At 39.9% G+C, this 27,316-nt stretch overlaps 1 protein-coding gene across 2 annotated transcripts; it reads left to right on the forward strand.

The window, feature by feature from the left end:
* The first annotated feature begins 159 nt into the window (after positions 1 to 159).
* On the forward strand, positions 160 to 27,232 carry jph2 (junctophilin 2). 2 transcript variants are annotated; one of them, XM_080898426.1, is made up of 6 exons: positions 160 to 1,234; positions 4,837 to 5,653; positions 19,331 to 19,449; positions 21,654 to 22,597; positions 25,414 to 25,514; positions 25,589 to 27,232. In XM_080898426.1, exons 1-5 carry the CDS (start codon positions 856 to 858, stop codon positions 25,492 to 25,494), a joined length of 2,340 nt encoding a protein of 779 aa, XP_080754552.1. In that variant the 5' UTR covers positions 160 to 855; the 3' UTR covers positions 25,495 to 25,514; positions 25,589 to 27,232. The 2 variants fall into 2 exon arrangements, with proteins under 2 accessions (XP_080754552.1, XP_080754553.1); XM_080898427.1 differs by having other exon boundaries at positions 25,599 to 27,232.
* The last annotated feature ends 84 nt before the right edge of the window (positions 27,233 to 27,316 follow it).

Here is a 27,316-nt window from a genome sequence, read left to right on the forward strand (position 1 = left end):
AGAAATAAACCACAGAGACACATGCTGAAGCCTAATTTGCACTGGAAATATTGCACTTGACTTAATGTCACGAGAACCACAGGCGCTTTTCCGTCATACAGGAAGATGAATTGGATGCAACAGTGGTGCATGTGCGCTCACATATCTCTCTGCTGAAGCTTAACAGCCTATTAGAGAATAATTGCGCTCCAACTGCATTAACTGGGCGCACCGTGTGTGCAGCAGTAAAACCTATAGAGAGCAGAGTCCTGTCCCGAAGTGGCAAGACTCTCTGGCATGGCTCCTTGCAGGCAGCAGAGTAAGGATTGGGTTGTATTTTTGGAAGGGTGTGTGTGTGGATTGGTCGCCTTGTTAGGTCTGCTAAAATATTTCCAACAGCAGCGACTGTCGGGAGATAGCTGGGTGGCAGGGACAGGGGGAAAGGGGCTTTTCTCTGTGGCCACCTGGTAAAGCCATGTAAGATCCCTGGCTTTTCAAGACAGAAATACAGAAACAATTCCGATTCAGTAACCGGTAATAGGATCCAAATTTGCAACGAGGTATAATTTATCCTGGAGGGAATCTGTGGAGTGGGTAGTTAATTAGCTTAATCGACGAATCCAATAAGACAGTGGAGTAATCCGGAGAAAAGAAGGGAGGAAAAACAGAATAAAGTGTGAAGTGCGCCCCGGAGCTTCATGGACACGCTCAGAAACCCCCAAACCCAAAGAAGAAACCAAGTTCAGCACTGAGGGTATCTCCTGCCAGTTTTAATGTCAGGTGAAGGTGAAGTCAGACTAACGGAGCTCTTATCTTTAGACAGGTAACAGAAAAAAAAATCAGCTTTACTTTCTGTGCGTTTTTCTGCGGTGAGGAATGAGTGGAGGTCGCTTTGAGTTTGATGACGGTGGAGCTTACTGCGGAGGCTGGGAGGGGGGCAAAGCCCACGGCCATGGCATCTGCACCGGACCCAAAGGACAGGGCGAGTTCTCGGGCTCCTGGAACTACGGCTTCGAGGTGGTGGGAGTCTACACCTGGCCCAGCGGGAACACCTACGAGGGATACTGGTCGCAGGGGAAGCGTCACGGTCTGGGAGTAGAAACCAAAGGACACTGGATTTACAAAGGGGAATGGACTCATGGATTCAAAGGGAGATATGGCGTCCGGATCAGTGTTGGCAGCGGAGCAAAGTATGAGGGGACATGGAATAACGGGCTCCAGGATGGATATGGCACAGAGACGTATGCGGATGGAGGTGAGAGTCGCATTAAATATGCCCACAACGACCAACAAGTGGGGGGGAAAAAAAACTTTGATGTTTTTATATTTTTCGATAATGTGCTGTTAGAAGTTTGATATGTGAAGTATTCGTTGTTTTAATTGAATATCACATATTTTGTATGCCATGTGTATCTAATAATTATCATTAGTCTGTAAAGGCTACTTCTTTGCAAGACTTGTATGATAGACTCGATACTTTAATTCGTAAATAAATGTAAGAAAACACTAAAGTTGCCACATAAACAGTGCAATGGAAAGCGAAATTATTACCTCTACAAAAATCTATACAGAAGGATAACAAATATACAGCAAAAAAAAAGGGGGGGGGGCACCTTATAACTGTGAAAAGGTGAAATATTCACATATATGCACTTTGTTATTGTTTAAAGAAAGACGTGCACATTAAAACTGCCGATTCAGATATTTTAAATGGAGAACGCTTTACATATAGAAAGAGTACCTGAAAACCATTGTGAAATACTTGAGTATATGTACTTAGTTACCACAGAAAAGAGTTACTTATAGTCATTGAAAATGCTAATGTGCCTCTAAAGCTAGTGCTGATAAACGTATTACTCCTTAAATATAGAAATAATCAAATAAATTACCATTTACTGTACTACAGCAAGTAAGTACACATGCTCAAGCACATCCACTTATCTATGTTTGAGTACATCACTTGAGTACATGGCACTGAGATGAACAGATGCTTGTGGTCAAACTGCAGATTCATGTCTCAGCAGGATAATCGGGTTTCTGAATCTTTAAGTAAAACTAATAATAGATAAATGAAGGACTTGAGTATTTTTGTTACTGTACTCAGTAAAATACAGATTTAAATGTACATAGTTACTACTAAATAAAAATAATGCTGCTGCTGTAGGTCTCTGCAGAGTTATGAGTATTCAGATTATTTTAATATTAATCAGGATGGCTAAGGGCAGCTAAGAAATATACTGTATATATTAAAACTGCAGCAGCAGACCACAGTAGGGTCAGAGGTCATCGTGTGGCTGAACCTCTTCACAACATTCCTCTCAATGAGGAAAAGTTGCTAGTTTGAGGATTTTCAGTCAGTATTGCTGAGATTACTGATGCACTTGACAACTGAAAAGGTTTAGGTGATTCAACTTCTTGATGTGCTTTTAAAAGCTGAATTGAACACATCATGACCTTCATGGTTTTAACTGCTATCTATAGCTATAAAATAAATGTGAAGTCCTGAAGTGCAGTACTTTATTACTATTGTTCTGCTTGTAAATCTTGCAACATCACAAGCAAACTCCTGCCAAGATTGTTGGAGACAAATCCGTGAGTGCAAAACAGACCGGCCTGATGAACTCGGTGGTCTTTAATGATGCCTCTGTAACAAGAAGAAAACACCACCCTGCTGCTGTCAGTCAAGAGGTGCTCAGAGTTTGTTGGAGCTAAAAACCCCTACATGGATGTTTCCAGTTTGTTACACTACACGTCACAGTGGCAAAATAAGTACTCAAAATTAATAAAAACACAAAAAGAAATGCCCTCAAGTCTACGTCTTACACAAGTAAAAGTACTAAGCATACAAAACGTGTAGTAAAGTGAGTAGTTGTGCAGCAGTACTAGTCCTCTCAACTGTTATACGTTGTATATTATGTCATTTGTATATTATTTATGAATGCGGCCACAGTGTTAACAGTGTATCAGGAAGGAAACATTATTATCAAACTTTGTGTGTGCATTTTTTTGTACACTTTCTCTGGGCGCTTCTCTTGGTTCTACTTAGCCCGTCAGCTCACTTACTTAATGAAATGAGTTAGACGAATAAAATTAATTGTGTTTGTACAACAGCAGTGGTTTCCCTCCTTAACCTCTGACTCATCAGCTTTGAGGTGCGGTGCGTTGGAAGATGTGGTTGGAGGCGGGTGGGTGTGAGAGCACCAGATGTCAGGATTTAATAATAGCCCACATATTTGGTGCCCTCTTGGCCTTGCAGGCTGAGGCCTCGCTGTCACTGTAATCCACACACATCAATTTTAGCATGAGAACAGACACTAAGATGACTTGTCAGCGAGGGTAGTACTGAATGAGATGTGTCACTCTAAAGATATCCATGACATTTTGGCAGAAATGAACGTTTAAACAACAGTCTCCAGGAGCGATAGCAGCTCTGTGAGCCTGGACTCAAATAGGCTAACAGGCTAATATGTTAAGAATGGCATTATTAACATGTTAATGAAACTAAGGTACTAAGATTTACTATTTTCACAATCTTCAATTTAATTTATGGTAATGCACTGAATCCCTGCTGTAGTGGGTGATGCCATTTGCATACTGTGAGCTGGTGTGTTTCCACTGCTGAACAGTAACTTCTGCTAAGACACAGAAAGGAGCAAAAACTTAAGAGCTGACTTTGAGTCAATACATTTATTGCAGGAGCTATGAAAGCATCACATGCTTTTGCATTAATGTAATGAGCAAATTAGAGATAGTTGCAGCCTCTTAAATTATTTCTGAGCCATTATCCTTCTGCTAATCAATATAATGTGTTTATACCGCATATTCTTAACAGACTTATCAAAGGTGTTGAAGTCTGTATAGCTGTGATGTTAGGTAACATTTCTCAGATAGTGAGCATCAGGATAGGGTATAAGATACAATGTAGGTTTAACACAGTGCATTCCTCCTTCATTAGCACAAAATACAGACGGCACAACAAATAAAAATCATACTTTTTTCGCAGGTGCTATTTACATAGCACACAAGCTATCTTGAGGTGCTTTATAATGAAAGATCAACATGATCACGCTGTGTGCAAGCACTGGGAGGAAGTGCTCCATTTTAACAGGAAGAGACCTCATACACACTCAGAATTAGGGAGCTACTGTAACTGACTGGTGAGTGAGTGGACAGAGAAGACAGAAAAGGAGAGACAACAAACAGTAAACAGGATGAATCACAAACTACAGGAGAGAATAAACAAAAAGAAAGAACAGGCGGCACATGCTGCTGCGCTTCCTGTCTGTCCATCAGGCAGGCTGTCACAGGGCTTCTCCCTCTTGGTAATTTCTCGACTGTGTCTTGATTAACTGGATTGTCTCACCGTCACGTGTGACTGGAATGTTTAACAGCAATCATTTCAAAATAAAAGCAAAAGAATCCTGTGCTTTCTGCCCAGAGTCTATGACAAAGTTCTTAATGATAGTAAGCTGTTCAAATCACCTTCTTGCAGTTCCAGTGGTTTTGCAATTGCTTGATCAGAAATAAAAGTGTACGAGGATGGGGAAGTCAATAAAATCTGCATCTCAAAATCTTAAAGTTCTATGAAAACTTCTTTCTAAGATCAAAAAGCATTCTTGAACAAAAGATCAGGGAGTCTTTGACCTGATTGTAAATGTCATTATGATTTCCAGTGTTAGTGGGGTCTGTCTTCTATGTCCATAAAAAGTGCAGTGCAGTCTTTCCCAGTGTAGATGATTTGGTGTTGATTTCATCCTGATCAAGGTGGAAACACGTTTCTAGGGTTAAATACCTTGTGCTCAGGATCTGCGGTGTAGTAACAAAATATTTACAACTTATTTTTTTAATGGTTTCCAGGTACATTTCAGGGTCAGTTCACTGGTGGGATGCGGCACGGCTATGGTGTTCGACAGAGCGTCCCCTACGGCATGGCAGCAGTTGTCCGCTCCCCTCTTCGTACCTCCTTGACCTCCCTTCGCAGCGAGCACAGCAATGGCACCGTCCTGCAGCAAGACGTCCCAATCATCACCACCACCAATGCCTCAGGTGAGGAGACACCCGTCGCCACTCCTACCCAGCTAGGACCGTCTCGAGGAGGCTTTGCCCTCACACTCCAGGTGGACCCTGGGGCTGTTAAAAACAAGAAGAAGGGCCTATTTCGCAGGAGCTCCCTACTGGGTAAGCTGAAGAAGTCCGACTCAAGCACATCGCTGTCCAGCCAGAAGAGCAAGATCAGCTTCCTGAGGCCGGATTCAGCTCTCAGCTCCAACGCCAGCGACACCAACTCCACAGTCAGCATTGGGGATGAAAGTCTGGCTGGAGCTGAGGATTTCCCCCCAGTGGAGGCTGACATTGACGCCACCACCACAGAGGTCTACATGGGCGAGTGGAAGAATGACAAGCGCTCAGGATATGGAATAAGCGAGAGGTCCAGCGGGCTGAAGTATGAGGGTGAGTGGCTCAATAACCAAAGACACGGCTACGGATGCACCACATTCGCTGAGGGAGGGAAGGAAGAAGGCAAGTACATGAACAACATGCTGGTGAAAGCCATGAAGAAGAGGGTGATCCAGCTGAAGGGAACCAAGATCAAGCAGAAGGTGGAGCGGGCAGTGGAGGGTGCTCAGAGGGCTGCAGCCATCGGCAAGCAGAAGGCAGAGATTGCTGCTTCCAGGTAAGAAACCAGAGAGATCATTCTTCTCATGCCTTTTTTTTAAATCATATTTGGTCTATTATGGGTATTTTTTTCTATCCTCAGAGCAAAACTATGATTTCGACATGCTTCTTAGGTTAACTGGTGATTCTAAATTAGCCTCAAGTGTGAATGTGAGTGTTAGTGGATGTCTCCCTTACAAAGGACTTGTAATTTTTCTATGGTATATCCAGCCTGTTGTCCAGTTGCAGCTAAGATCAGCTTCAGCCCCCTGCAGTGAGGCTAAGCTGTCAAGAAAATGGATCGCTGGATAAATCTCCAGCGATCTTTAACAGTGGTATTAAATACCACTGAGGGTCGCTGGCTCTGTTGTATTTGTAGAATTTGGCTACTTTTGAAGTATTTGCACAAGTGTATTTTTTGTCAAACTCGGCACAAACCCAGCAGATCAGCAGATATCGGTGCCTTCCAATTGGAAAATCCCATGTGGGTGCTTCAGTCTCCTTACAGTAGCTGCACATAAGCATGTTGCTTTGCACTACACCTGCACTCCTTCTCTTCTTTTAATGTTGTTTTTGACTTAATATCTGATCTGTTTTTGATTGAAGCCCACTCTGTTCTGTCCTTGGGTCCTTCTGCTGCTCTCACTAACTTGTCCATTACCGATATACACATGGAAGAGCGATGAGAGCCGTAGGGGTGGGGGAAAAAATCGATACTGTGTAGTATCGTGATATTTTGTTTGCTAATAATGTATCGATACAGGGACAGCAGAAATCGATATTTTGTTACTAAAAAGGTTTTTGTGCTCAGAGCATGTTGATCCTTTTTCTGAGCAAGAATCCTGACATTCCTTCACTGTCCAAATGTGTTTAACTTTTTTTTGGCAGCAATAAACATGACAGTTTACTTATTTTAATTTAAGACATGTTTTATTTTAATTAAGTTTAAAACTTTTTTATTTAATGTAAATTTATATTTTGTTTTAATTTACTTTCAAATTCTTCAGTTGCTGAATGGGCTGCATAGTTTTCATATTGCATAGTTCAGAATAGCTATAATTGTACCAGATGGTTGCATTCAGTTAAGTTGGACTAGACTGTAATACAAACCGTTCAGTTTGTCAACAATAAAACTGACTGAAATGAGAGAAAGACTGAGTGCGAGACTTTATCAATATTCATTTTATCTAATATCAAAGTTTACCTTTATGTACAGAATCTGAATATTGCAAAAAAACCTTTTTTTTTTAAATCGCAATAATATCGTATCGTGCGTTAAGTATTGTGATAATATCGTATCGTGGGATGTATGGTGATTCCCACCTCTAAAGAGCCGACATCACCAAATATAAATCACAGCAGATGGAAATGTCAATCTTCTTTTCACTGCACTGGTTCAGACAGAAATATCTATAAATAAAACAAAAATAAAATCAATTATTTTAAAAATCCTACAAAAGGGAGTAAAGACAAGTATGTAGGCACCCCCCAAACTGCAATCCACATAAACACAAACACACTATGTGCTGTAATTGTCTTAGCTACTATGATTTTCCGTAATGTGAATAAGGATAGTTTTGAATTGTTTGGCAACCTTTGCAGTAGAGCCGATGAGATATTTATTTATTCAGATGGCTGAAAGAGTCTTTTATGATCCAGGAAATGCCTTCAGAACCTTTCAGCAGCACTGCTTTTATAACAGGTGCTTAGCCCTGTGACTTATATGTAAATTAAATGGTTAAAAGGCTTAAAGTCGTGCTAGGATTTGCTAAAGGTCAGTTTGTGTGAAGGCAAATGAAGTTCACATACTACTAACATTTATTTAGAGCCTTTATCTGTCATTGTAATCATCCATGGCTTTGGCTGCAAGTCCAAATAAACCTATAACAGAAATACCTTTAATCAATGTATTATAGCACAAACTGGACAACCCATTGTTAAAAATTCATGTGGGTTCTTCTGGTTACCTGTTTAGTTTTTTGTGGTGAAACTGGAAAGTTCACAGGCATAACTTTTCTCCCTCTCAGTGTGTGTTTCTCAGTTTATCTGCCTGAATTGGCACTGTGTACAACATATTCAAACAGTGAGACTGGAGTGACCTTTAGAGCTCCACTGCACTCAGTTACAGGAGTGGCTGAATATCTGATAGCTTTCTGATAGATTTCAACGTTAGGAGGAGAATACATATCTGAAATCTCTATATGTGCTTCCTGCTGCAAGCCCAGATCGTAGTCGACAGAGGATTTAGTTGAATACCTGAGGAGCAGAAGATCTCTGGATTTTTCTAAATGAGTTTGCTTATAGTTTAACACAGAGCCTAGAAACAGGGGAACCCATAAGTCTCATCATCCCCATGAAAGAGAAACAAAATCCAAAATCTCTAAAGCTGAATAATTAACATGATATTTGAGTTGTGAACAGAAGAGTACTTATCATGGAGTCGTGCAGGGTATTTGAGTAATGGCGATGCTGGCCTTTTAGCGAAAATCTTAGATGATTCACAATCTGACACTTTTACTCCCTGCATTTGTCAAAATGTTGATGTATCTTACAATAGTTGGAATGTAGCAAGCAGCTCCACAGTATCAGTTTCCAGCTCACCACTGTTGGCCTTGAACACGACTTCTCAGAAATGACTCCCCGCTGGGATCCCAGGGTCCTTACAGCCATGCTCCTCCTGGTGTGAAAACGCTAAAGCATGTGTGGACGTACATGCTGTAATCTTATATTTGTGTGTCATTGTAAGAGGTCGGGTCATTCAGAATTTTTGATTTTAATAGTTTGAGGTTTCCAATAATCATTTGATCAGTGGTTCAAATTCCTGAGCTTATTACACCCAAAGCCTGGAAGTAAAACAGGTGATCTTCTGGAGTATTTGTAGCCAGAAGTATCATTTTATGCAAGACTACACGGCATTTTTATCCTTTGTTCGCCTGTTCTACAATGATCATGTTCCACATTTTGCATCTAGTCTTCTAAATTTGAATATTTTTAATGGAGAGACTGTGGGGAAACCACCAGGGACTGTCATCCTGGGAGTCCTGTAGGAAAACATGATGTCTTTTCCAAGGTGGAAAACTACAAGTAACAAACTATGCCAATTTGGGAAGGCTTCGGTGAAAAAGTAGAACAAGTAAAAAGCAAATTCAGCTATGTCAAAGATCAGAAAGTTTGTTTTTCTTTGTTTTTTAGTCTCACAAGAAACCTGCAGCTCAGAGATGTTTCAGTTGATAGATGCATCCCTGCTAAAACCCAAAGGATTTCTAGATCAAAAAAGAAACTGAAATAACAGTTAAGAACAGTTTAGTGAAATAAAAAAAGAGGCCACATGAGAGTAAGAAACAACTTCCTTTTATGTACAATGTATTTATTTAGCAAGGAATATATTCACACAGGAAATGTGCTTCACATGCTAAATTCCTCTGAGCATTTGTAACCTGCCCCACACAAACATAGTCTGACCCTATTATAACCCCCTGTGATGCCAGAAATGGCCTTTGCTGAATCCTATTAGAAGGGAAAATGTACTTAATTGTATGACTGCATATAAAAGATGGACACTGGCACTCAGTGGTTTCTACACTTTACCTTTTGAAGCCTGAACCTTAGTTTTTTGGCTGCTGATTGTATTTAGATGAGAAGGTGGGAGTACTAAGTTAAGCCAACAGTACCGAGCTTGGTTACCAAGCTGCATCCGTAAACAGTGCAGCTGCAATGCACAGACAAAGATGCCTGCCACAAATTTTTTTGGAAGGTCTGTTTTTGCTAACATCCCCACAGCGAGCCATATTATCTGTCAGATAAATTAATTAAAAACACTCCAAAAGTCACAAAATTCAGTAGAGAGTATAAATGGTAAATGGCCTGTATTTATATAGCGCTTTACTCGTCCCTAAGGACCCTAAAGTGCTTTACACATCCAGTCATCCACCCATTCACACACACATTCACACACTGGTGATGGCAAGCTACATTGTAGCCACAGCCACCCTGGGGCGCACTGACAGAGGCGAGGCTGTCGGACACTGGCGCCACCGGGCCCTCTGACCACCACCAGTAAGCAACGGGTGAAGTGTCTTGCCCAAGGACACAACGCTCGAACTGGCAACCTTCCGATTACAAGACGAACTCTCAACTCTTGAGCCACAATCGCCCTAAGAGTAGCATTTCCCATAGTGTCAAACTATTCCTTTAACTAGGTGAAAAACCTTTTGGATGAGCACAGAATGCATGAGTGTGATTATGTTTAAGTCATTATTGTGATTAATCGCTACCCCGATTTGTCTCACAGATTTATTTAAACCTTTCTCTCACACATTGCAGCACAATCTGATTTAAAATTAATGCAGGAAATCCTTTTTTATTATGTGATTCATGTGTGCACAAACATGTCTACCTTCAGATTGTCTGACCATACAAGGCGGTGGTGTTTTTGCCGTCTTCAAGACCTGAAATAGGCTGAGTGTTTACAGCAGTGAGACTTGCACTGATGGACTGCAGACCCCCGTCCCTGCAGATTGAAATCTAAATATTGTACTGCAAAGATAAGCAGTATATGAGAGTTACTCATTGTGTCAGTGCTTTAGGATCACCTGAGGCAAGTCTGAACAGAGAAAAGCAGATTTCACATTTAACACGACTGTCATCAGGAAGAGCCTAAAAAAGTGCTGGAAGGTCAGTGCTGAAATTTCAGCTGCACCGCATTTTACAGGCAAACTTTGGTTTTCATTACATTTACTTGGCAGTTTGAGTTACTGTTTACGTTTAAAATTGACTTCTACTATTTACATATTAACTCTTTAGGATTGTGAGTATTTTTGGCTCTTTAACCGTCCATAAAAACAGTTTTGTAAACTGGTTGTAAACAAAGTTCGGACTGGAGCTCGGGACTCTTTGAGGGCTGTCTTGTTTAATTTGGAATAAAATAACGGGTCAGTAATTAGAAAAACAGATGAGCTCTCTGTACTATTTCTTGTTATGTGACCTCCGAGCAATGTTGCAATAATGAAGTTTCCATTAGCACTTAATGTGTGTGTATTTTAGCCAACAGATTCAATTATATTTAAAGATGCTGTCATCTAATCACTCTTTCATGCAGTCCCTTGTGCACACAGTGTCTTCTTTAGGATTACTTCCCATTTCCACCAAACATTAGATTATCTAATAAAGTGGAATTGCACTGTAATTAGGTCGTAGATGTCATTGATGGAGAGCTTTTTTGTAGCAAGCATAAGCCATGGCCATTCCAGGTGGTAAAAACAAACACTTAAAAGGTCTCAAGAGAAATTACGCTTTTTAAAATGTACTTTGAATAGCCCTGTTTGGTGCAAGTTCTTGTATAGCGAGTTTTCTGCAGAGTTAGTGGGACCCACAGAGAATAAGGGCAGCATTATTTTCCATCGAACACCATCCGCAGAACTGAGAACTGTCAGTCCTTTTCATGTCCAGGCCAGGTGAGACTGGGTCAAACTAAGCAGTAGACTCCAACCGACAAAAATATGTTTCCCTTCTGTCAATTCAAGTTTCAGATGGAATTCTTTTGCTGCATGCGTAGGAAGCACAATCCAAAAGATAGATAAATAAATGAAATGGGTACGGGTTGGGCAGTAGATAGCTCTGGCTGTAATCCTCTTTACTGGCACACATTAAAAGCAGAGGCCAGTGCTGACTCTGAGCAGGTCTAAGTGACCGTGGAGTCTTTTTGCTAATGTGCTTGGGCTGATAAATCATTTATATTTAAAAGTTTCTGTTGAATGAGCTTGTTACCAGCAACTAGCTCAAGCATGAGATTTTCCTTTAACCATATCACAGCACTTCAAATTCCTTGACGAGTGCAGTCTGAACCACTTTGAGTGTCTGGTAAGACCAAATAAGCACAGTATAAATGGCAATCCTTTTTCAGTGATGCAAAACAGGCATCTATTCAGTGTCTTTATGGTGAATACCCACTGCGTGAGGATTCATCATCACATCATTATCAACAGCCAGTCTGGTACCTGCAAAGTGAGACAAAATGCATTGCAAGATGTAGCAGAAAACAGTGTACATGCCACTGACATATCAGTGCTTTATACACTCAGTGTCCAAACATTTAAATCAAATGGCAGAGGAGATGTAAAGTATTGTTAACAAATGCCCTTCTTCTGTGGAACCGGCTTCCAGTTTGGATTCAGGAGACGGACACCATCTCTACTTTTAAGATTAGGCTTAAAACCTTTTTGCTAAAGCATATAGTTGGGGTGGGATCAGGTGACCCGGAATCATCCCTTATTTATGCTGCAATAACGCTAGGCTGCTGGGGACTTCCAGACTTCCACTTTTTTGTCTAACTCAGTGTGTGTTTATACACCTCCTCTGCATTTAATCATCAGTTATTATTAATCTCTCTTCCACAGCATGTCTTTGTCCTACCCTCCTCCTCTTCACCCCTAACTCGTTGCAGCAGATAGCCACCCCTCCCTGAGCCTGGTTCTGCCAGAGTTTTTCCTTCCCACTGTCGCCAAAGCACTCGCTCATAGGGGGTCGTATGATTGTTGGGGATTTCTATGTATTATTTTAGAGGCTTTACCTTACAATATAAAGTGCCTTGAGGCATCTGTTGTTGTGATTTGGTGCTACATGAATAAAACTGAATTGAACTGAAAAAGTGGATTCATTGTTTTTGCAGTAGTCTAAAATTCTGATTGGTATCAGTGCACATTATCTGCTGGAGCCGTGGCTGATAGGGAGCAGGTGTAAGTGACTGAGGAGTTCCTTGCAAAAGTGCATGGAATGCTCTTTATTTTTAGGAGTTTAACTATGTCACAGCACCTCGAATTTATCTTTTTATCCTACGTAGACAGCTACTGGAATAATATTACATCTTTCTTATTCTCTTTTTGACAATTTAATGTCCTTTGCACCCTCTAAAATCTGTTTTTCTTGCACTGGAGTATTTTTATATTGTTGCATTGGTCCTAACAAAACAGCCTTCATGTAGTCCTGGATATTAAACTGAAATCCAATATTATATAAGCAGAGGAGACATGACACATCTGTTCCTGGCAGTGGTTTCCTCACACTATGATCCTTTGGCAGTGATGTCTTGGATTTAAAAATACACATACAACCAGGACACTGCATGCGATCCCAGACCAGGCCTCTTCAAGCCCAGTTAGTCAAAGTGTTTGCTGACACTCAGACAGTCTGTGGACATTGTTCTGCTTTGTGGACTGGCTGCTGGGCGTCTGGAGGAGGACCTGTGTGGCAGGACAGGGTGTAAATGACGCACACATAGGGGCCTTGTAGTCACGGAGGAGCCCTGACTAAATATGGACAGGCATACTCTTGCTGTATCACAATCGCGGGGGAATGCAACAGCTGATTGTCCCCCTCCCCCCTTGCTGCTGTCAGACCCCGTCTTTCCTATCTGGTCACAAACACCCAGACAGCGATTCTTCTTCTTTTTCCCTGCAGACAGAAATCAAATACTTACCCATACACCACACAGCTGTGCTCAAAAACAGTAATCTGCTTGCTGTTTTTCTCTCTTTCTGTCACCTCCTGCAAGCCTTAGCTCCGCTAAGAGCCGCCAACAGTTCGAGATCACAGATCTCGATCCATCTTGCGTCAGCAGTGGTGTCAAATGCCTCCATGGATATAAATATGGCACACCTCATAAGCAAGTGCTTGGGTATAAAGGGTTAGTGTATATATGTACCACACCTAGCTTTAGTTGTGGGGCTTGGATTACATACTGTACTGCTGATACTAGCATTTTGTGCTGGTGAGCGATCAACTGGTCATAAAAGTTGTAAACAAAGTTCAGACTACGGCTCAGGACTCTTTGAGGACTATCTTTTTTATCAAGTGACTTATTTAATTTGATAGAAAAAGAAACTGGTCAGTAATTAGAAAAATAGATGAGCTCTCTACTATTTCTTGCGACGTGACCTCTGAGTAATGTTGCAGTAACGAGGTTTCCATTAGCACTTAATGTGCGAATATTTTGGCCAACAGATTCAATTATATTTAAAAATGTTGTCATCTTTTTTATTAACAGCTAATCACTCTTGCATACTCCCTCGTGTATGCACACATAGTTGCTGCAGAGTTGGAAAGGACCCTCCACAAAGATCCAGTGGCACATCTCTCTCGCCATCAGTAGACTCCAAGACGATGGTGGCGGGACAAAAAACAGACATTACAAAACAGCAGAGTACCAGGACTTATTTAAAGAACTGTATCTATACTTATATATTAGGCCAAATTTAAGTTGTACATTAATCTGTGATCTCATAGCTGTGGGGAGTTATGACGCACAGAAAATAAAGTATATTAATGTACTAACACTAGCACATGCTTTTTTTTTTTTTTTTATTCAAAGTACACACAGTTATTTTTGCAGTGCATTTGTGTAAAGTGACCTTTACTGTACTTTTGTTTCTGCAGCTGAAGCCTCTGAATGCTTCCTTCGCTGACTGTATATAAAAGCTGTCTGTGTCTGAGAAGTGAACTCAGTGCAGAATTCTCTTACACTTGTGGGGGTTTGTTTTCTAACAAACAGTAGAGTGCAGCTCCTCTGGTTTCAAAAAGACTTGTATATAAACCTATAGAATAACAGCCCAAGAAAACTTTTGATCTGTGACCTCACTAATCTTAGCGTTATGGGCTGACTTGATCGTTTTTGTGCTTGGTGAAAACAAGGTTAATTTTGAAAATTTGGGCTCAATTTGAGCCAGAAAGAAGGCTAAAGTATTCTCACTGACTAATGTCATGGCATAACACATTGGTTAGCCTTAAACTATTCATTTAAGTGTTTGCTGAGGTCACAGGTGGGATTTATCAATCAGAACATCCATTGACTGACATTATGAGGAGCTATGATATACATTTTTTAGCAACTGTAACCAGACTGGAAGATATATAATTACACCAAAAGCCCCAAACAAATATAGTGTTCCAGCAGGAAAACACTGCTCAGTGCTTGGCTGCTTTAATCCTTCATGCCAGGTTCTGGTTTATTTATTTATTTATTTATTTTTTGTTATTATTATTTTAGTCAGTGATTTGCACAAATCTATTCATTTTGATTATATGACTCGTAATTTACAGGATTGAATTTGATTTAACCATGCAGGCCTAAGTCCCTACTTTTCACCTTGTGCTTGTGCTAAAGATTTCACCATATTTATGGTACTGAGAGTTGTGTGGTCAGTGATGGACACGCTCAGTGAGCTGTGAATGGATGTGAGGCTGCTACAGGGGTCAGTTTATATCCGTCTGCTGCCTTTAGCCATTTTAGTACTTACCAGTAGCTCTGCTACATGCATAGCACTTTATAAAAAAATGCAGGTCTCATAGGTGTTTTCTAATAAAGTGCACAGTGAGTTTTCATACTTAACCACTGTATTTAAGCATAGACTGTATATAAAGGATACATGCAGTCACTTTCAGATTACCCTTTTCTTTCATAATTAGCTTCCTGGCTGTAATGTCCGTCTCCTATGCTACAACTGAAATGGAAAGAACACAGTATTTCATGCTGAATTCAACCATTTATTATGTTAAAAGTAGTACAAATGTAATATCAGTGGTGTAAACGTGGTTCTGTGACTATTGTGCGATGCCATGTTTTGTTGGCAATAAGCTAAACTAAATGGGAAAACTGTGGAGTTCCCAACAGGAAGGAGAACAAGAGAGAGGCAGGAAGCTGAACTGAGCCCGGTGTGTCAAATCTGCTGATTGCTTCAGCTTAGAATTACCCTGGTGCTTCCAGGCATACTAAAGAAAATAGCTGTTAGCCACTAATCTACCCAAGCTCACATCAAGCTATCATAGTAATAATATGAGCTGGACCTGATGTGGGTTACAGTCATTGTTGTTTGAGCCAGATGTCCAAGACATCAGACATCTGGACCATTTAGGTGTATCAGAGGTGAAATCAAGCAGCCGGACTCCCCCTGAGTTAATCCATCAGTCAAAGTCAACTATGGCCAATGGAAAACTGCAGATGTGGTCCACATTCAGACCAAACATTCAGTGTTATCTGAATGAAGCCCCCCTCTGCAGCCTCCGCAGTTAACAAACAGTTGAAACTCTATTCCTACTCCTGAAGACACTGAGCCACTGTGAGGTGGAAGGTAGAGTCAGTTTCCAGGAAGAAGCCATCTGTCGACATCTTTCTCTTCCAACTGGCAGTTTACCCGTCCACACTGAAAGGCTGCCATCTTGTCTGCTACCTCACACACCACTCTGTCTGCAGGCAGTCAGGAACTAAATTGTAATAGTATATTGTTAGGTAAGGGAGAAGATGGTTGAGGCTTTTCAGAGTATATTTTTATAATAAACATGTATGCATATTGTGTTCATTAGCACTTTAAATAAACTTAGCACAACAACTAAGTAGTAAGGACATTTTTGGTTGGTCAGTTATTTCTTTGCTGCAAAATTGCTTCTTGGCAATAAAATTGATACCAGTGGAAATCCATTCATGGGTTGAGCAGCAGAGTTAAGTATGTGGGTTGTGCCTTTAAAAAAAACTTTATAAATCTTCTCAGAATAAGCCAAACAGCTTATTCTGCTATTGACTCTTGTTTTGAGCCTCTGGTACCCTGGTGCTGACAATCTGGCTTGTCATCATTAGAGGCATCTCAATGCATAGAGAGATCAAGATGAGTCTCTGCAGCCAGGGGTAATCACATATCTCCACAGTCTTGGACCAAATTCTATCCTCCAACATAACAACGATCGCATAGACTTTGATCATCTGGTCAAATAAATGATACCAAACAAGAGCTGATAGCAGAATAAGCTGTTTGGCATTGGCAGAGGGGATTTTTTTTTTCCAAGATTTTCATGGGCACAACCCACATACTTTACTCTGCTTTTCAACACACAAAAGCATTTTCCTCGCAAATGTGGCATCATCTAAGGGGAAATAAACAGGCTTTCCAGTGGTACAAGATTTATTGCCAAGAAGCATTATTACAACAAAGAAGTAATCGACCAAAACAAAGTTTCCTTACTTTTTGTGCTAAGTTTAGATATTGTTGAGATTGCTATGGAAACATGTTGTTAAAGATCAGCTGTTAGAATAACTTTGAGGAAAAACAGCTTCCTGAGTAGGTGCTGAGTCTGTGTGGACAGGTGGAGCTCATTTATATCAATCAGGGGACCTCAGGAGCCTCTAATTGTTCCTGGTGGAAGCATCTTCCCCACCTAAGAGGAGCTATTTTCATCTTGGTGTAAAGTTACAACATGTTGAGTATTTACAGAGTAATCACACTCAGTACCTGCAGTTACTGGGGACAAACAGCAGCAGCTTTTAACTCATTTACCTCTCGAGTTTTTGGATATAGCAGCAATTCATCATCTAATATCATCCTCTTTCATCACTAATGATGAAAACATGATTAGATTTTTTTTCTTAACTATTAACTGATCCTTTTGTGATTGCCAGATGTTTTACTTTATGGTTTTGAGGAAGTATATCAGCAGGTGTTTTTAATTGTTTAATTAAAAGTTCCCTGATCCGCTTAGCTGAAATTTGACTGTATGTTTACAGAGGCAGGAGGTGTATCAGATTAAATTAATTATATGTGTACTTTTTCACTGAGATGATATGATTTTTGGAACTGTTTGGTTGCTGTTGCAATGTGTTGGGGCTCATTTTCCATGTAACATTCCCCAAGTGGCTTCCTACTGATAATTTTCCCTGACCAAATATTCCAAATAATTGGTTTAGGCACTTAAGGCTACAAAAAAACAATCCAGTTTCTTTCCACAATAGAAACCCAACACACAGAGAGTAAAGTCACACTGAGCTGAATCGTACAGTAGAAATTAGGTTAAATGTAGTTATCATAAAACATGTGCAAAGTCAAAATGCCTGACACACCGCTATGTTCCCTCTAAGCTGTGCGCGTGAGCAATCGCGCACTGCTGACACTGCTAAAGAGCTACCATTAGCATGCTAACAAGCTAAACTGAGATGGTAACCACTGAACCAGTTAAACAGCTTTTATTCTACAAAACTTCAGTATGGCTACAGTCTTTACCCGAGTAGAGAAGCATAATAGTATTAAAATAATAAATTGTGCTGCCCTATTTTCGTGGTATAACTAGACTGCATTTCAGGTTTAGCAGCTGGAATTAGCCTTGTTTTCTTGGTTGCTACCTGTTCTTCAGCGATTCTTTTTTTTTTTTTTTTTTAAGGGGAAATCCAGAGTGAAAGTTCATGAACTCTGCATTGCAAAGTGTTGCATGATAAGTACATTTTTCCAGTGTGCAGCAAAACAACTATAAATATACAAATGTACGCCTGTCAGGCTGCAGTGCTTTCTGCCTGTCACCCACACAGACATTTGTGTGATGATGGAGGCCTCAGTAGCTTGCCAGCAATAACTCATTGTCTCACTCATGGTGGCAAAAGTGTAATTTATTTCTGTCCCAGGCAAACGGTAGAACAGGACAACCCCTTTCCTCCAAAGTTAATAATACTAATGAGCCATATGACCAGCGACTGCCCACCCCAGCATCCATTTGACCATGATTGAATACTATAAACAAGCCTTGTACTGCGATATTTTTGGTCACTCTGTTTAAGGCCCTTATCTCTGAGAGTGTTTGTGTAGGAAGGTCGAGGTCAATGTCTCATGAACCATTAAACCATTATAGTATGACGTAAATGAACAGAAAGCAGAAAAAGTATGTAGAACTGAAACAGGCTGCATCCTGGTTGATGCATGTGCTGATCACTGGTGGCTGTAAAGAGGTTAAACAAGAAAGTGACAAGCAAATGCTCAATTGAGTGAGCGTATCCAACCCCTCAGCTGTGTTTCCTCACACAAGAAAAGCTTAAAGCTACTTAAAAAGGTGACACAGAGGATAAATAGAAGGGATTTCCCTTTTTGTTTTGGAGCGTAAACGATGGACAATTAAAATATAATTTTTGGCTTTCTAAAGGTGGTTTCTGTCTAACAGTGACTCCAAAATGAACTGATTGATGATTTAATGATGAGACGAGATCAGCAAGTTATAGCGTAGCCTTCAAAATAAATTGATTTTGGTATTTTTCCTCAAATATAACCGGTTTGTTTATTTTGGTTTTTGTCTTTCCCTGTTATTTGTCAATGGAGGTGTCGCTGATGAAATGGTAATATCAGTGCTAGGCTTACCTGAGGGAATCTTCTTTTTTTTTTTTCTTTTTTTTTTCCCCCTTCTTTGGCTTTAATTATTTTTTGTTAGTAAAATTAAGCCTGGTTTAAAGTTATAGACCAGTATAAACCGACATTTGTGAAACTGCCCTGCTATTAAAGGAATGGTTTTATACATTCTGATTTATATATTCCAATTCACCAATTCACAGCTGCTAACAGGTGGACTTTGTTGCCTCCTGTGGGGACAAAACCAGGTTTTGTAGTTTCACATTTAAATTAATAGCATTATTCTATTTGGGAGACACTCTGACTTTGCTTTCTTGATGGTGAAAACACACTCATATCCCACTCTTCCTCCCGACAGCTAAGCCAAGTGTGGTACTGATTGTGTCATTTATAAAACACACTGAAGTGAACAACAGATGCTTTCTGAAAACAGCATGTTCATTGCCGGCATATAGGGGGGGGGGGGGGGGGGGAGATTAGGATTCAGACCATTAATGAAATGAGAAGATGAAAGAAGGCTGAGTGACTTGTGTTGCATCTTTCCACTGCAGGACAGCCCATGCCAAGGCCAAGGCAGATGCAGCTGAGCAGGCTGCCCAGGCCTCCAACAGAGAGTCCAGCATTGCCAGACTGGTGGCCAAAGAGCTCTCCCCTTCCTTCTACCAGCCAGGTTAGTCGACATCTCCACACCACATTTTAGAAAAAAATCAGCAAAATTAATTTAAAAAGCATCTAAAAGGGCCACCTTTTAAGGCATCATAATGTCACTCACGGACTTTGCAGCTGTATGCAAGCTCTGAGTTTCACTAGATATCACGGGAATGCACACTAAAAAAAGCTAATTCAGAAAAAAAAAATTTTACCTACTTATGTATGATACTGTATGAAGGAAACAGCAAATGTAAAATCCCAACAGCAGAGCTACTTCTCTACTTTGTCTCTGTCCTCACAGCCTGTGATAGTATATCCTTCTGCTGAGGCCCATCACAGGGATAGTCGCGTTTGACTGTCTAAAAAAAGGACCATCTTATTGGGTCGAAGGGATCGTATCAGTTTCATTGCGAGTCTGTCGACACACACATTGACACAAAAGCAAAGGGGCTATTTGGGAGCCTCCTGCATTTCACTCCTGCGCTCTCACTCAGCAGAGAGCTTAAAGAAGTCAGATGCAAACAGAAAGTCGTCCAGCTTTCTAAATGAATTGTCTCTCACTTTCTAAATGACTAGTCTTTCACTAAAAGTCTGGTTGAGACTGGCGCTGGCTGAGAAACATCTGCTTCAAAACACTTCATAAATTTAAGGATCAGACTTTTGATATTCTGTACTTTTCTTATTTTTAGCATAAGAAAAGTATCATATGTACAGCTGTCCTACAGCTGTACGTGTCCTACAGCTGGTAATCATCATCAGCATGTGTATTCATCCACAACAAAAAATGTTTCCCAACAAATGGTAATTTCTTCTGTTTTAGTAACATTTGCTCAAAACTACAGTGTTCAGCTGTTCAATTCAAACCAAATATGAAGAGAAAGCATATCAGTGCATTGTAGGTATGGATTGTCTGACAATATCAAAAATATTAATTGTTTTTAGTATATTTCATTTTGGGACAAATTTTCTCCTTTGGATTTTTTTCTGAAATGTGAGCAAACAGAGAATTTATTTGTGTTTAATGGAAAAATGTGTACTCCAGCGAAAGCTTATTAGGAAGGGGATGCAGCAGCTGAATGCATCTCTAATATCCTCTGTAGCTGCTTCCTGTGCTCTCAGGAGGTTTAAGGGGATGATACTTATAAAGACAATCTGTGACCTCTCAGCCCTGCAATACTTGAGCTAACATTTTTATCAAGGGAATCTTTTTTTAATGGAAAAATGTCCGTTTTTAAATTGAGCTCCTTTAGCTATTTTCGAGCCAACAGGAATTTATCTAACAGTGAGCTGTGCTCCATGATAATTATGAAACAGCAGAAAGATATTAATATAAATGAATATTTCTAAAAAATATATTTACCTGCAAAAATAACTCAATAAATAATAATAATAATAATAATAATAATAATAATAATAATAATTCTCACTGTAAGCTAAAGGTTCAGGCCTCACTGATGTGAGCACTCGGTTATAGACTCCTTTTGTACTTAACCCAATACTGCGCTATGCGCCATGAAGTGTGACCTCTCTGTGAGCACAGTAGCCACACCCATCTGCTGCTCAATTATTCTGTTTGTGAATGGCAGCCAATCAGAATAAAGCTGGGTAAAGTGAGAGGCACTAAAACAGCTACTTTCACATGGTGAATGACTGAAACCACTAAAAACAAAAGAGGATTATTTTGAACTTTAAGTCATGACACTCACATGATAAATCATTTATGATGTTTGTAAATCCCTAATGGATTGAGGCATTATTACTTAGTGTTAAAAATACCATGGCCTTTTTATGGAACATTAATTCTAATTATCGTGATTAGTACATACCCATGCTACAGTATCTCTAATTTCGGTCCATTGTTAGGTGGTTCCTTGGCAACATGACATCATATATAATTCATAATTCAAGTTTGTGGCTATAAATTACATGTTATTGTCATTCAAATAATATTATTTTAATGAGGCATTGTAGGTGCATAAATGTTGGTAGATGGTTGTAGGCAACATGATGGCGTCATATGTTTTTTAGATAAGAACCTACACAGGTCTAAGACGTACCTGTGTGCCAAGTTTCATTAGTCAGTTTGTGATTGTGTAGGAGGAGTTTGAAAGCCCACATTCTGTATCTATTATACATTTTAAATTATGGAAAAAATAATAATTCCTCTGACTTATGACTGATGGTAGAAACCAGTGATTAAAAAGTATTTGAACTGGCTTTCAGGTCCTGAGTATCTGAAGAAGAGAGCGTTACAGTTGGCCTTGGAAGGCAGTGAGAACACAGAGACCATCATGCATGAACCCCTGCTAGCTGAGGAGGAGCCACTGCCTACACCACCTGAAAGCCCGGTTATGAATGAACTGGACAGCCTCATGCCTAGCTCATCCCCAGGTCGCACGCCTTCTCCAAGCCCAGGCATCATGAGCAAGGAAGAGCCCAAACTCCTCAGTCCAGGTAGCTGGAATGAAGACAAAACCAGTAAAAGTGGTGGAAGTAGTAAACTCAACGGCAAGCAAGGCAGTCGTCCCACTACTCCCCCTGCTCCTGCTTCAACTGTATCTGAAGGAGGAGGAGGGGCCACCAGCAGTCGTGGCCCATCTCGTACCCCGAGCCGCCAGAGCAACAAGAACGAGCAGGGTTCTGACATGGAGATCAAGCCACTGCAGAAGTTTGACTCTGAGGCAAAAGCATCAGATGCCACTACAGCCCCTGCTGCCCCTGTAAGGAATAGCCTCATCTCACCAGAAGAAGAAGAAGAAGAAGAAGAAGCACCACGTCCCATCTCCAAAGCTCCCTCCAAAACGCCTTCCAAAGCGTCTTACAAATCTGTAACTCCTGAGTCTAAAGCCTCCGAGGTAAAAAGCGAAAGAGCACCACCAACAAAAGAAAGAGTGACGCCTGTATTTGAGAACAAAGTGGAGTCCAGGGAACCGAGCAGGCCTCCCAGTAAAGCAGAAACAAAACCGCTACCAAAACGGCAACCCAGCCCAGCTCCAGCTCCAAAACCTGCTCCGAGTCTTGAACCTAAAATGGCACCAAAGCCAGTGGAAGCAAAATCTGTAGTTGCCAGACCGGCAGCAAAGGTGGAACCCAAAGCCGAAGTCAGACCCAAGCCCATCCTGTCGAGCCTCAGCAACGAGGTGACCCCAGAGTCTTTGGACATGGAGGTAAGACAGTAAATATACACAGTGACTCACTCTTCATTATTTTTTGCTACATCAATATTGTCACAACATGTATGGTGGTGTCAGTCTGTCAGTCCAAGACTTTGGTCAACAGCTATCAGATGGATTACTGTTAAATTTTCCACACACATTCAGTGTCCCCAGAGAGTAATTCTTACCAATGCTCGTATAAGCATTTAGCTCAGTACAGCCTTAAAAATATACACTAGCATTACTGCTGACATTAATGACCATAAGTCCTAGTTTCTAACTAAAGAGCACAGCTTGACACCATCATAGTCAAATAAAAGTGTACACCATATCCAGTCACGTTATTTACCGTATAAGGGCAAAGCCAGACTACTGTTCTGGTTTGTTGGAGGGGGAAATAGTTGTAAATGAATGCTATGTCTCCTTTTTCTCTATTTTAAATGTGCATTTGCTTTATATTGCCTGCCAATTTCAGGTATTAATGTTACATTGGTTTTAAAGTTTTAGCTAAGCATGTACCCTAAGCATCAGCATTAAGTTATAATTATGGCTATAAATATATCAGCCAAACATCTGTATCAGCCAGTACTAACCTCCACCAAATAAGATGACATTTACTAATCTCAGTGGACGATAATTATCTGTTATGTCCAAACAATTTTCTTTTAGTTTCCCTGCTGGCTAGATGGGAATAAATAAATAAATAAAAATACACTTAGAAATAGCATGCATGACAAAGAAATGCTCACTTTTACATTGTAAATATTTGTTATAAGCTAGGATTGAAGCAACTTTTATTGAAATATGCTTAAATTGGTTTGTATTCGGGAAGTAGAAGACAGTGTACACAATGTACCTGCCAATATGAAGCTGGAATGTGGGAGGCTGATTATAGCTTAGCATAAAGACAGGAAACAGGAAGAAATGGCTAGCCTAGAGCTAACCAAAGCTAGCAGATTGCTCCCATCTGCACCCGTAAATCTCACAAAAGGGATAAGGGGTGTTAATTTCTGATCTTTAAAGGTGCTGGTAGGACAATTTTCTTACCCTTTAACTAGGCTGTTCTAGATGTTAAACCCCTTTTTTTTTTTTTTGTCTCTTTTTTTTTTTTTTTTTTTTTGTCTTGCTCCTCCTGCAGTCTTATTTTGAACTTGCTCACAAGATATGTTTTGGGTACAACCATCTCCTATAAATAATAATTTTGATAATCCTTTATTAATTCTTTGCATTGAAAAGATAAAACCCAACATGAACAGCCACAGATTAGGAAGGTTAAAGAAAAACAAACAAAGTGTCTTAATAAGGTTTATGGCCATCACATGCAATTAGAAAGGTTTCAGAGCACTCTGAGTCTTTGTGATTCTCCAGCCTGCTGGAACACTATAAACACCATTCATCCAGAGGATTTTGCCTCATTTGGTGTGTTGATGGTGGTGGGGAGTGCTATGTATGACGTAAATTCAAAATCTCCCACAGGGCTTCATTAGGTTCAGATTTAATGTCTGTAGGGGAGAGCCAGTAGACAAGCTGACCCACGACCTTTATCTGGGCGATCTCAAACACTGTTTGTCATTTGACCCTGAATTTAGTTAGCATTTTCCTTTTTTGTGGGAAAGAAACTAAAGTCTGTCAAAATCTTCATGAGTATCCCAAGTATCATTATCAATTTTGTGTCAGAAGCTAATTATCTCAGGTTTAAATGTCATCACATATGTTCATGGAGTCCCATTGTACAAAAAGGGGTGACTGCATTACTGAAAGTGGAGCTCTGATTTGGTAGAGTATGCAATTTTCACCACGGCATCGGGTTGAGCTCGCACAATATTATTCCAGGATAAATATGTAGTCTTAATCCTGTAAAGCCTGAACCATGAAATAATTCCCATAAAATTCTATTTTTATAGTGTTTTTTGAATCTTCTGACAACTTTTTTTTTTAAGGAAATCAAATGTAAATTTGCATATCTAAGTTTTGATTTGTAGTCAGTACACTCAGTGTTGTACAGTTTAAGTTCATGTAGCATCATCATAATGAATAACTGACATTATATTTGATGTTGTATATGTCGCTTAAGATTTTTCCAAGTGATAACAGTAGAAGAAGAGGCAGGGGCTCTACTTTCTTTTTCCCCCCAACGTAGACATCAGGATACATTTTCTCAAAAATTTCTAAGAATTTTGCATTTTAAGTAGCATTTATGTTACATGTTGGTGTTTAACACCTCAAAACTGAGTAAGTTTCCATTTGTTTCTTGAATCTTTGCAGAATCACTTGCAACTTTAGAGAAAATAGTTGTAAGACTTATTTAATAATCAAATCATTATTATCAGCATTATCAAGGGTTCAATTATCAATATTTCTTTGAGTATTTTATTTTTTTAGCTCTACTTAGAAACTAATTTCTCTGATGACTCATTGTCCCCCTTTCATGTGGTAAGCTGATCCACGAAACCACTCTTTTGGACCTTGTATTTAATTGTGTGATTAACTTAGGCTTAGTTCTAAGGTTTTAATTGATATGAATTTATGAATTTTCTGAATTTGTTGTTTTATTTTTGTCTCATATTTCCTTAGCTTTTGACTTATGGCAAAAAGAAAAGTAATTTGGATTAATTTTAAGTTAACTTGCACATCCATGGAGGCATTTTACTCCTGGAAACCGTTCCTCCCATCAGGACACCGTAATGTACCCTTCTACATAACAGGACCACTGGGTCCCTTTACTGTTGGAGCTAAGGTTTAGGTTTTTCCTTTAATTTTTCACTCATCTCCAGTTTTGACTGGATCCGCTGTCCTTATTCTGCATTGAGTTCTTTTCCTTTTTTAAGGGCCCAAACACCATCATGATCTGCATGGTAATCCTGCTCAACATCGGCCTGGCCATTCTCTTCGTTCACATTTTGTCATGAGACATTTTCCACCTCCTCAGGTAATAAACACACCATCAAAATGTACTCAGAAGAGGCGATACAGTAAAAATAAACATGAATCCACTAATATCAGTTTGCTACAGGTTAACAGCAGTGTCAGAGAGAGATGGGCTTCCTCCTCCTCCTCAGTAAAGACCAGAGATCAAAGACAACACTGAGGAGGAACAGAAGCCTCACGCAGACCGCTGCAGCTCCTAGGATGGTTTTTGTTGATATGACTTCGTGAGGCTCTGCGAAGCTCCTCTCTTTCAAGAGGTTAGAGAAACTGAAGGACATTGAAGGGCTGGCACTGTTCAGTGCATCTAAAAATGATTTGTTTAGAGGAAAAAAAAAATTGGTGGGTGAATGGTAGGTTATGTCCCGGTGATGATGCTGAGGAAAGAAGGGTGGCACTCAAGAATTCAACTTTTTCACAGTGTGTCATGAGCGTGTCAACATTTTTGCAATATGGCTTTTAAATAAACACTTAATTGGCATTCAGACTATCTGGATCTCACAAGAGTGAATCAGGCACATAAGACAAACCCACCTAGATACGTTTTTAATCGCCAGACTGAATATTCTCTCTATAATGCCTTGAACTTGATTGTTTAGACACAAAAACTACAGCAGATGTGTGAAGGGTTTGGGCGTGATAACTGTTACTGTCAGGAGTAGGGATCTCGCGTGTGTTGAGTCTCATCAAGAAGCTCTCCGAGTGGTACTGTAAAAAAAAAAAAAAAAAAAGGGGTTTATTTACTGGCAACATTTTCAAAGCGTTGTGAGTTTCTGCAAAATCTTTGAGACTGTGGTGTACTACACTGTGAAGTTTTCAGTTTTCACTGGGATTTATGTGCATTTCCTGTCATTCTGCTGCTTTGCTTTGGGGAAGCTGATAAACCAAATAGAGAAGGGAAAATAAGAAGCTTATGAGTGCCGCTGCTGCTGCGTAGGTTCCTGTGGTGTCGTGCAATGCTGTTTAGCACCCAGGCAGCTTTAATACAGAGTTGTGCAAGTTTTGCAAGAGGAAAATGATGGCTGGAGTTTATCTAATTTGAAACTGTCACTGTATGTTGTTGTAAGGTTGCTGGATCTACATAATTATCTTGCAGCAGGGAGTGGGTTGGGTTCATTATTTTATGTGTCAGTGTAGAAAACTGTCCACTGCTTTATTTTCAGGGCCTGTTGTAAGATCAGCTTTTGTACACATGAGAACACTTTGTATGCATCTGTGTTTTTGTACCTTTTTTGAAGTGCACATCTTTACAGCATTCAAAATATTCTGTTGTAGGATTTTGGGGGGAGGGCTCATTAGTACAATCAGAAGTTGTAATCCTAAAATTTGTTTCCCAAATGAGTCAGATTACCTCATGTTTGTGAGATGGAGGAAAATAGAAAGATTCTTAACTCCATGTCTTATATTGAGAAGAAAGCTTTTATTTTCTTAACCCAGTTAGGATTTAAAAGGAACAGAGTTTTAGCTGCAGTTTTTTGTTGTTGTTTTTTTTGCCTTTGAGTTTGCAAATGTACACACAGACCACTAGTGAAAAAGTCTACAAGCATATAAAACTGTTTTGAAAGTAGTAAAAACCAGTTTAAGAAATTCCCCATTGTGGTTTACCTGTAATCTACCAATGATTCATACCAGTGTCAATGCAAATGTGGAAGCCACTTTATTTTTTCTGTTTTAGAGCAGAAATACAGCTGAAGTCAAATTAAAAACTTTTACACTTGTGAATCTTTTATTTTTGATGATCTGTAACAGCTCCCACTGTTAGCTTTGAGATTTTGAACGTACTCGTCATCATTCATTACCCTGAAG

Source organism: Rhamphochromis sp. 'chilingali', assembly GCF_963969265.1.
Source record: "Rhamphochromis sp. 'chilingali' genome assembly, chromosome: 12".
Lineage (NCBI taxonomy): Eukaryota > Metazoa > Chordata > Actinopteri > Cichliformes > Cichlidae > Rhamphochromis > Rhamphochromis sp. 'chilingali'.